This window comes from Phyllobates terribilis, unplaced genomic scaffold (assembly GCF_046119375.1).
Source record: "Phyllobates terribilis strain yellow unplaced genomic scaffold, ASM4611937v1 Scaffold_7__3_contigs__length_470593459, whole genome shotgun sequence".
Taxonomy (NCBI): domain Eukaryota; kingdom Metazoa; phylum Chordata; class Amphibia; order Anura; family Dendrobatidae; genus Phyllobates; species Phyllobates terribilis.
In genome coordinates this window covers 51581868-51593651 of record NW_027362767.1, presented here as the reverse complement: position 1 = coordinate 51593651, position 11784 = coordinate 51581868, and the positions used below count along the sequence as shown (strand labels likewise).

At 45.0% G+C, this 11784-nt stretch overlaps 1 protein-coding gene across 2 annotated transcripts; it reads left to right on the top strand.

Moving 5' to 3' along the window:
* The first annotated feature begins 5495 nt into the window (after window positions 1-5495).
* On the top strand, window positions 5496-10899 carry MGAT2 (alpha-1,6-mannosyl-glycoprotein 2-beta-N-acetylglucosaminyltransferase). 2 transcript variants are annotated; one of them, XM_073638566.1, is made up of 2 exons: window positions 5496-5634; window positions 9047-10899. In XM_073638566.1, the coding sequence occupies exon 2, from the start codon at window positions 9337-9339 to the stop codon at window positions 10636-10638; it is 1302 nt and encodes a 433-aa protein (XP_073494667.1). In that variant the 5' UTR covers window positions 5496-5634; window positions 9047-9336; the 3' UTR covers window positions 10639-10899. The 2 variants fall into 2 exon arrangements, with proteins under 2 accessions (XP_073494667.1, XP_073494666.1); XM_073638565.1 differs by having other exon boundaries at window positions 5572-5729.
* Window positions 10900-11784: the final 885 nt, after the last annotated feature.

Sequence of the window (11784 nt, the reverse complement as noted above, 5' to 3'; positions counted from 1 at the left end):
ATTTCATGTGTTTATTTCTGTTAATGTTGATGATTATGGCTTACAGCCAATGAAAACACAAAAGTCATTATCTCAGTAAATTAGAATACTTTATAACGGCTTGAAAAAGGTTTTTAAAATCTGAAATGTATGTTCAGTAAATGCCCTCAATACTTGGTCGGGCTCCTTTTGCATCAATTACTGCATCAATGCGGCAATGTGGCATGGAGGCGATCAGCCTGTGGCACTGCTGAGGTGTTATGGAAGCCCAGGTGGCTTTGATAGCAGCCTTCAGCTCGTCTGCATTGTTGGGTCTGGTGTCTCTCATCTTCTTCTTGACAATACTCCATAGATTCTCTATAATAGATTCTCTATGGGGTTAAGGTCAGGCGAGTTTTCTGGCCAATCAAGCACAGTGATACTGTTGTGTGTAAACCAGGTATTGGTACTTTTGTCAGTGTGGACAAGGGCCAAGTCCTGCTGGAGAATGACATTTCCATCTCCAAAAAGCTTGTCGGCAGAGGGAAGCATGAAGTGCTCTACAATGTCCTGGTAGACGGCTGCACTGACTTTGGTCTTGATAAAACACAGTGGACCTACACCAGCAGATGACATGGCCCCCCAAACCATCACTGATTGTGGAAACTTCACACTAGACCTCCAGCTGCTTGGATTGTGGCCTCTCCACTCTTCCTCCAGACTCTGGGACCTTGATTTCCAAATGAAATGCAAAATTTACTTTGCATTTGCTTTAGTGTCAATAGCTTCCTTCTGGACATCTGTCAACTCAGCAGTCTTCCCCATGAAACATGCCTACTGAAACAGACTAAGGGACCTTTTTAAAGGCTTAGGAAGCCTTTGCAGGTGTTTTTTGTTAATAATTCTAATTTACTGAGATAATGACTTTTGTGTATTCATTGGCTGTAAGCCGTAATCATCAACATTAACAGAAATAAACACTTGAAATAGATCACTCTGTAATGACTCTATATAATGAGTTTCACTTTTTGCATTGAAGAACTGAAATAAATTAACTTTTTGATACTCTAATTTAGTGAGATGCACCTGTACATTACATTACTGATCCTGAGTTACATCCTGTATTATACTCCAGAGCTGCACTCACTATTCTGCTGGTGCAGTCACTGTGTACATACATTACATTACTGATCCTGTACTGATCCTGAGTTACATCCTGTAGTATACTCCAGAGCTGCACTCACTATTCTGCTGGTGCAGTCACTGTGTACATACATTACATTACTGATCCTGAGTTACATCCTGTATTATACTCCAGAGCTGCACTCACTGTGTACATACATTACATTACTGATCCTGAGTTACATCCTGTATTATACTCCAGAGCTGCACTCACTATTCTGCTGGTGCAGTCACTGTGTACATACATTACTGATCCTGAGTTACATTCTGTATTATACTCCAGAGATGCACTCACTATTCTGCTGGTGCAGTCACTGTGTACATACATTACATTACTGATCCTGCGTTACATCCTGTATTATACTCCAGAGCTGCACTCACTATTCTGCTGGTGCAGTCACTATGTACATACATTACATTACTGACCCTGTACTGATCCTGAGTTACATCCTGTATTATACTCCAGAGCTGCACTCACTATTCTGCTGGTGCAGTCACTGTGTACATACATTACTGATCCGGTACTGATCCTGAGTTACATCCTGTATTATACTCCAGAGCTGCACTCACTATTCTGCTGGTGCAGTCACTGTGTACATACATTACATTACTGATCCTGAGTTACATCCTACTCCAGAGCTGCACTCACTATTCTGCTGGTGCAGTCACTGTGTACATACATTACATTACTGATCCTGTGCTGATCCTGAGTTACATCCTGTATTATACTCCAGAGCTGCACTCACTATTCTGCTGGTGCAGTCACTGTGTACATATATTACATTACTGATCCTGAGTTACATCCTGTATTATACTCCAGAGCTGCACTCACTATTCTGCTGGTGCAGTCACTGTGTACATACATTACATTACTGATCCTGTACTGATCCTGAGTTACATCCTGTATTATACTCCAGAGCTGCACTCACTATTCTGGTGGTGCAGTCACTGTGTACATACATTACTGATCCTGAGTTACATCCTGTATTATACCCCAGAGCTGCACTCACTATTCTGCTGGTGCAGTCACTGTGTACATACATTACTGATCCTGAGTTACATCCTGTATTATACCCCAGAGCTGCACTCACTATTCTGCTGGTGCAGTCACTGTGTACATACATTACATTAATGATCCTGTACTGATCCTGAGTTACATCCTGTAGTATACTCCAGAGCTGCACTCACTATTCTGCTGGTGCAGTCTCTGTGTACATACAATACATTACTGATCCTGTGCTGATCCTGAGTTACATCCTGTATTATACTCCAGAGCTGCACTCACTATTCTGCTGGTGCAGTCACTGTGTACATACCTTACATTACTGATCCTGAGTTACATCCTGTATTCTACTCCAGAGCTGCACTCACTATTCTGCTGGTGCAGTCACTGTGTACATACATTACATTACTGATCCTGAGTTACATCCTGTATTATACCCCAGAGCTGCACTCACTATTCTGCTGGTGCAGTCACTGTGTACATACCTTACATTACTGATCCTGAGTTACATCCTGTATTATACTCCAGAGCTGCACTCACTATTCTGCTGGTGCAGTCACTGTGTACATACATTACTGATCCTGAGTTACATCCTGTATTATACTCCAGAGCTGCACTCACTATTCTGCTGGTGCAGTCACTGTACATACATTACTGATCCTGAGTTACATCCTGTATTGTACTCCAGAGCTGCACTCACTATTCTGCTGGTGCAGTCACTGTGTACATACATTACTGATCCTGTACTGATCCAGAGTTACATCCTGTATTATACTCCAGAGCTGCACTCACTATTCTGCTGGTGCAGTCACTGTGTACATACATTACTGATCCTGTACTGATCCAGAGTTACATCCTGTATTATACTCCAGAGCTGCACTCACTATTCTGCTGGTGCAGTCACTGTGTACATACATTACATTACTGATCCTGAGTTACATCCTGTAGTATACTCCAGAGCTGCACTCACTATTCTGCTGGTGCAGTCACTGTGTACATACATTACATTACTGATCCTGTACTGATCCTGAGTTACATCCTGTATTATACTCCAGAGCTGCACTCACTATTCTGCTGGTGCAGTCACTGTGTACATACAATACATTACTGATCCTGTGCTGATCCTGAGTTACATCCTGTATTATACTCCAGAGCTGCACTCACTATTCTGCTGGTGCAGTCACTGTGTACATACATTACATTACTGATCCTGAGTTACATCCTATATTTTACCCCAGAGCTCCCCCTCCCCCATCGCAGCTGGCCGTACTGTGATGATATATTGGGAGGGTGTAGCGATTTTACAAAACCTTTTGTGTGGTATATACTGGTCAAGAAAAAGAATAATAGTTTTCGCCTAGAGATCGCAGTATGGTGCTACTGTTTCATACTGTCCTATAGCCCAGATTCACACATCCGTGTTTTCATGAGGAAGATAATCGCAGAATTTTTACAATGAGATCCAAACATTGATGGGAATTTTGCCGCTTGGAAAAGTCCACAGTGGATGCGTCTTGTGTGGACATAACCTAAGGCCTCAATCAAACCTTGGTGATTTTTTCTCATATGCAATAAAACTGCCCGATTCTCATCAGTGTTTGGTCAGCCGCCGCTTTTATCCTCGGAGTGTAATCTTTTTTTTTTTATTATTATTATTTATTTATATGTAACAAACTGACGGCTTCTCCTATCGGTCAGTAAGAAACAGACTGCATATATACGGCGTCCACACGCTGTCCTATTTTTTATTTTATTTTTCTCCCCCTCCCAGACCCATAGATTTTTATTGCCAAGTTTTGATCTGTGGTTTGGATGAATATGAATCCTGACTCTGATTGGTTACTGACCACCCGGTCTGCAAAATACACGGAGATGTGAACAGTCCCATAGATTATAATAGGCACCAGGGAAAAATGGACATGTAAATGAGGTCAGAGTGGCATAAAACCCGTCTATGTAGTTTGGAACCGTCCACACTGTGGCTGCTATCTGTCCTGTACATGAAGATTTATTATTCCTTCCCATTGCCAATAAGGACTACCTTCCAGGCTCATAGTAAGCTAAACTCTCCTGCTCTCACCTGTCCAGGCGCAGCAACGCCCCCTGTGCACTTCCAGCCTGATTTACATAAATACATGAAGCATTACCTATGCAACCTATGCACTGCTTCCATGGATAAAAATATGCTGAATAATTTCCTTTATAAAGGGCTAATGTTCTATATAAAGTATGGCAGAGTAGCCCTTTAAAGTTTGGATTTGGCTGCAGGTCCCCATTAATTTAATTCCCTTTAACCCTACATATGCTGCAGTTTTGCAGCTGCAAATCCCTATTCAGTTTAATGGAGCGTGGCTGCAGTGCCAGACAAAACCACATACAAGGGTGGTGCTATTTTTGGAGGAGTTGTTTTTTTTTTTTTTTTTTTTTTTTACAATCCTGGATGACCCCATGACTATAACCAGTGCCCGGGCTCACACTTTACACATGGGGTACTGTGCGTTACATCTAAACTTCCTTGTCAGGGGAAGTGCACACAGCTCCAGGATGTTTAATTATGTAAATGCTTGTCTGCGCTGTTATATACATATTGGTAACATGTCTGGAGCAGGTTGGGTTTGTCATACATTAGCAGAATCACCCTTGGATTTGCCCTGCAAACAGTATTTAATACTAATTGGCAGCAGGAGCGGAAAATACAAGGAATGTTCTATTGAAACATTTCCCTGACTCATCAGAGGCTCAAAACTGCTGCTTTCTCTTTCTGCTATGCTTTACACTGCAGCATTGTTTCTGCAAAATTAAAGGGGTCATGTGATGTCCCAAAAACAGGTCAGACTTTCTTCGCTGTTGGCTATAGGCTTTCTCTGCCACACAATCCAAATAATGGCTGCCTAAAATAAAGCTGCATTTGTTGTCCAATCACAGCACAGCTTTTATTTCTATATGTGCTCCCGGAAAATGAAAGCTGTACTGTGATTGGTTGCTACGGGCAACAAAAACTTCATCCATTTGCCCACCCTCTAGCTTATCAGGACGCCATTTTGTCGAAGCCCCTGTTATTCGCTTACACCATTAGTCTCATATACGTGTCTCGCTGACAACCCTCTTTCACCTGTTTCCTAAAAACAAAAAAAAACGCCCTGTTAATGCTATACCTGTTTATATTCGCTGCTTGTCCTGTCATGTCACACTAGTCCCGCCTTCTTAAACCCTTTCACACTGGTTTATTGGTTATCCCGTCCAACCAGCGAGTGTTCTAATAAGTTAGTCGCGTTTATAACTCCTCCCCCAATTTCGCAACAAAATCTCCCATTGGAAAGCTTTTGTCCCAGTTCTGAGCCCTCATTGGCTAATGTGAGAACTTCTTCCCGAGTCTGGTCCAATCAGCTTTTACCATGGTGAATTAACCCTTTTCTACCCACAGCTGATAACAGTTTAGTGTCTCCCAATCCGCAGCGGCACGTCACGACGTCTGAGAGCGAATGAGCTTGGTGAGCAGGCGGGTCCGGAGACGCTGGGTCAGGGAGCTCGGGGTGGGGGGGACACAGGCACAGAGCTGACAGCACGGCGGCAGCGGGAGTCTCAGGTGAGGAGATGACCGCGGGACCGGGCGGGAGGAGGCGGGGTTCCGGTGTCCCGCCCGTTACGTGTGAGGTCTCTGTGATGACGTCATGGGACCGTTGTGTGCAGTGTGGCTGCTGTGCGGGCTGAGGCGAGCACGATGAGGGTCGTTGTTTTCTGCTTTCCCTCGGCCTCCTCTGCTGTCTGTGACCGGAATACACGAGCTCTGTGTGGACGACGTCCCAGACACCCGGGGAAATCCACTGCATCCTCTCTGGGCTGGAGGAAGTGTCTCCGGGGCTCAGCTCTGTACTCCCCCCCCCCCCCCCCCCATTGCCAAGGTTGTGGTTTTATGGGTGAGCGCCCCCCAGGACCGTGTGGCTGCAGGACTACAACTCCCAGCATGCCTGCTTCCTGTATTCTACTCCAGAGCTGCACTCACTATTCTGCTGGTGCAGTCACTGTGTACATACATTACATTACTTAGCCTGTACTGATCCTGAGTTACATCCTGTATTATACTCCAGAGCTGCATTCACTATTCTGCTGGTGCAGTCACTGTGTACATACATTACATTACTGATCCTGAGTTACATCCTGTATTATACTCCAGAGATGCACTCACTATTCTGCTGGTGCAGTCACTGTGTATATACATTACATTACTGATCCTGAGTTACATCCTGTATTATACTCCAGAGCTGCACTCACTATTCTGCTGGTGGAGTCACTGTGTACATACTTTACATTACTGATCCTGAGTTACCTCCTGTATTATACTCCAGAGCTGCACTCACTATTCTGCTGGTGGAGTCACTGTGTACATACATTACATTACTGATCCTGAGTTACATCCTGTATTATACTCCAGAGCTGCACTCACTCTTCTGCTGGTGCAGTCACTGTGTACATACATTACATTACTTAGCCTGTACTGATCCTGAGTTACATCCTGTATTATACTCCAGAGCTGCACTCACTATTCTGCTTGTGCAGTCACTGTATACATACATTACATTACTGATCCTGAGTTACATCCTGTATTATACCCCAGAGCTGCATTCACTATTCTGCTGGTGCAGTCACTGTGTACAGACATTACATTACTGATCCTGAGTTACATCCTGTATTATACTCCAGAGCTGCACTCACTATTCTGCTGGTGCAGTCACTGTGTACATACATTACATTACTGATCCTGTACTGATCCTGAGTTACATCCTGTATTATACTCCAGAGCTGCACTCACTATTCTGCTGGTGCATTCACTGTGTACATACATTACTGATCCTGCGTTACATCCTGTATTATACTCCAGAGCTGCACTCACTATTCTGCGGGTGGAGTCACTGTGTACATACATTACATTACTGATCGTGTACTGATCCTGAGTTACATCCTGTATTATACTCCAGAGCTGCACTCACTATTCTGCTGGTGGAGTCACTGTGTACATACATTACATTACTGATCCTGTACTGATCCTGAGTTACATCGTGTATTATACTCCAGAGCTGCACTCGCTAATCTGCTGGTTGCTGATGGAATCTTGCCAACATGCTTGTTCCCAGAGGAAGCTGATAACTCCATGTCTAGAACACAGATGACTTTTACTTTCCTTTATCCTCACCTTAGGCATACCTCTGTCGTCCGGTGTAACCGCCTGCGGCCAGCCGACACTGTGGCTGACATGTTCTCTACCTGGAGGAAGCATATCTTAAATATATGGGAGTAGGGAAGAAGGTGACACACGTAGAATTCTTCGTTATTCTTTATTCAAACAAAACACTTGACGTCTCACCTGGATCCGTTGAAGCGTCAGTGAGACGTGAAACTGCCGTCATTCAACATGATACTCTCTTCCCCAGCTCCGTGTTTTGATTGTTTGAATAAAGAATAAGAGTGCCCCCTTCTTCTTCCCTACTACTATATTCTATCTTAAAACTACTTTTCAGCTTCTTCCGAGCTTTTGTCAGTTGTCGGGAGGAGCTGAAACGTTTTGCAGATTTACTGATGTGGAATAAACGATTGATTGACGACACGTGAGTGTCGGGATTTCTTTCCTTTCTATGATGCTACCTTTCCACGTGCACCACCGAACGAGTACTTATGAGCTGCGGAGTGCTGACTATTTTCTATATCTTAAAACTACAACTCCTCACATTGGCAATGCATAATAGGATGTGTAGTTTTGGCACAGGTTTGAGCCCACAGTGTAACATTGCCCTGCAATCGTTCATTTCTCCTGACTCAACTGTGCAATATGTTGCTGTATCCACTTTTCACTAAGCGTCATGTTACACAGATATTTCTTACAAAGATCACTTCCCAGCCGTCTCATAATCATCGCAGGCAGGATTACAATGTCAGTTAACATCCATATATGCATAGCTCACTGTAAGTGATGCCACAGCTCACCTCCTCCCCCTTCTGTACAATGACTGATAATACAGGGTCCACCATTCACAATAGGTGATGTCACAGCTCACCTCCTCTCCCTCCCGTACAATGACTAATAACACCTCTATATACAGGTGATGTCCCTGGTTATCTGTGGGCACACAGTGACGTTTTACTCGAGCTCCTTTGTGCATCTTCTGTGTCGGTGGCCATTCTCAGATGAACACCAACTGGTGCAGACTTTTATGTCCCAGAAGCCGTTAATGTTTTGCACATCATGGATCTGTGTTTCCCCGGATCAGAGGTGCAGTCTTCTGAGAATTCCACAATTAGAGAATGAAGCAGGAAGAGGCCACAACCACAGCCCCGAGACCAGTGCAAATCATAACTCAAGGGCGCCGTGCTGACACCCGGACTTGTACATGAGAGGGGAAGTCTCCCACCGCTCGAGGACTGTTGCTCCGGTGGTCTCGTCCATCATCGTGTACCTTCAGTAATGATGTGCGGACCCCGTCATCATCTCTCCCCTGAGCACCATGGTGCCGTCACTGTGGAGGACAGCCATCAGCTGCAGCGTTCTCATCCACGTAGTTTTCTTTGCTGCAAGACAGATTTTATTGTTATAAATCCCCTTTTCTGCTCTTTGTGTGGGGTGTAGAAAGCCTTCTTAGTGCGGTCCTTGAGTCATGACTTCTCTGCTTTGGGGCTGTGGTTTCTCCTTTCCATTGACCTCTTTAATCTTCATTCTGGAGAGACCATTCTAAAATTAAGGGGGGTCTTGTTTCCCATGATGTTCGTCCCTGATGTTTGCTCTCGTGGTCAGTTAGCGGACTGTGTCCTGTCGGTGGGATCTCCATGTAGTTTGTGCAGTAGGTCAGTGTTTTTCTACGTCCATTTATTCTTTTCTTTCTAAGGCATAACTGTGTTCTCTTTCTTTTGCAGGGGGAGCGGCGTTGAGGACAGAGCGGTGTGTCCTTATGTAGCAGATGCTGCGCGGAGCCTGATCCCAGCCGGTGCTCTGCTTCAGTCTCTACATGCGAGGCTGGGGGGATAAGAGATGCATCTGATCGCCCACTTGGAGCCGCGACTCATATCCTCATCAGATGGGAAGATGAGTTAGCCAAAGAGATTTGTTCTTTTAATGTTTCCGTCTGGGCTTTGATTTAGATCCCACAGGCCGGCCCTGTGCGTGTTCTTCCAACATTTTCCCTTCCCTCCAATTGCTGCGGATCATGAGGTGCCGAATATATAAGAGGAAAGTCGTCATCCTCGCTCTGGTGGTGATAGCCTGCGGCTTGGCGTTGTGGAACAGTGGCAAGCAAAAGAAAAATGACTTTGTGCAAGACCCGGAGGTGGAGAAACCGCACAACCGAATGCACGTGTCTCCAGGGATTAGGAAAATGGCCAACGACTCGGTGGTGGAAAAAGTGCAGAAGCCAGAAGTGGATAACATGACCTTGGTGTACAGGTCCGTGGTTTTCCAACTCAATTTTGACCAGACGATTAAAAATGTAGAAAGCATAAACCGTCCTGTAGACGACGTGGTGATAGTGGTGCAGGTGCACAACCGCCCCGAATTTTTGCGCCAGCTCTTGGAGTCCCTGCGCAGAGCTAAGGGCATCGAGAATGTACTGTTGATCTTCAGCCACGACTACTGGTCCCCGGAAATTAACCAGATTGTGGCCAGCATAGACTTTTGTCAAGTGCTTCAGATCTTTTTCCCCTTCAGCATTCAGCTGTATCCGAATGAGTTCCCCGGGCACGACCCCAAGGATTGTCCCAGGGACATCGAGAAGAAAGACGCCATTAAGCTCGGCTGCATCAACGCCGAATACCCAGATTCGTTTGGACATTACAGAGAAGCCAAGTTCTCCCAGACGAAGCATCACTGGTGGTGGAAACTGCATTTTGTGTGGGAGAAGATCAAGGCCCTGAAAGACCATAAGGGTCTGGTCCTGTTCATTGAAGAAGATCATTACCTAGCCCCCGACTTTTACTACGTCCTTAAGAAAATGTGGAACAGGAAGATCGAGGAGTGTCCTGACTGTGACGTCATGACCCTCGGGACCTACGCCCGTCTCCAGACTTTCTCCGAGAAAGCGGATAGAGTGGAGGTTAAGACATGGAAGTCTACAGAACACAACATGGGGATCGCCATGAGCAGGGACACGTACCAGAGACTCCTCCAATGCACGGACACTTTCTGCTCTTACGACGACTATAACTGGGACTGGACCCTTCAGCACCTGACTGTTACGTGTCTTCCTAAGTTCTGGAAAGTGATTGTGCCCGAGGTTCCCAGGATCTATCACATCGGGAGCTGCGGGATGCACCATAAGAAATCCTGTAAACCAACGACAGAAAGTGCCAAACTGGAAGCTCTGTTCTCGGGCAACCAGCAGTACCTGTTCCCTGAAAGCCTGGCGATCAGCAGACGATACTCTATGGCGGCTTTGTCGCCCCATGTGAGAAACGGGGGCTGGGGAGACATTAGAGACCACGAGTTATGTAAGAGCTACCGCAGACTGCAGTGACGTACAGACCTCCGATCTTTCTACGTTTGTACGATGGCGTCCCGCGCGACGGAATATACAAATTTACGATATAATTTAAATCAGTTTTTGTTAAATTTCGTCCCATAATTGTTGGTTGTCTCTATCCGCCTGGAATCGGACGAAAAGAAAAAAAAAACTTTGATTTCTGCCTCATTATTTCTTCATACTAATTCTGGACTTGCATTATGTATAACACGGCCATACGGATTCTTTTCAGAATAAACGAATATGTAGTGTTGACAGGCGCTCACTGCGTCAGATGGATCAGGCACGGGTTTGCTCCTTAGTACTAAGCTCCGGGGTCTATATTGGGTCCCCCACTTCCTCAGTATGGTAGTATCGGTGCTATGTGTGAGCTGGTGCAATAGGCCAGTACTTTGATTTCACCTCTAGGACCTCCACCGAACCTGAGAATTAAGGGGACAGCGCTCTGGCTGGTGGGTTTCCGTCCGCCTCCGTGAATCTCTAGTATGGCCGCATTCAAGTGAATGGCCAAGTGCTGCGTTTCCATTACGGACGGGTGGGTTTCCAGCACTGCGCCGCCTTCATTCTCAGGATTGGCACAGGTCGGACTCCCACTGATCATAGTGATTGCTTATCCTAGCCATGCTCCATTAAATGGCCCGTGACAAGACGTTTAGAGGCCGTATGTTGAGAATATGAGCTTTTCTGACCAGCTCATCCTTCTAATATGAATCCCTTTTGTTTAAAGATGATCTGTGCTCTCTCCTATAATGTATTGAGTTCACAGTGATGAAAAAAAGAATAATGGTAAACTTTTGTCGTTCCTCTGTTGTTCCTCCTGGCACCTACATTGACAAACATATGTCCCCTTTCCCTTTTTGGTAGGGTCTCTCCACTTTGACATACAGTTATATGAAAAAGTTTGGGCACCCCTATTAATCTTAAGCTTAATGTTTTCTTAAAATTGGTGTTTTTGCAACAGCTATTTCAGTTTGATATATGTAATAACTGTTGGACACAGTAATGTTTCTGCCTTGAAATGAGGTTTATTGTACTAACAGAAAATGTGCAATCTGCATTCAAACAAAATTTGACAGCTGCATAAGTATGGGCACCCTTATCATTTTCTTGTTTTAAATACTCCTACCTACTTTTTACTGA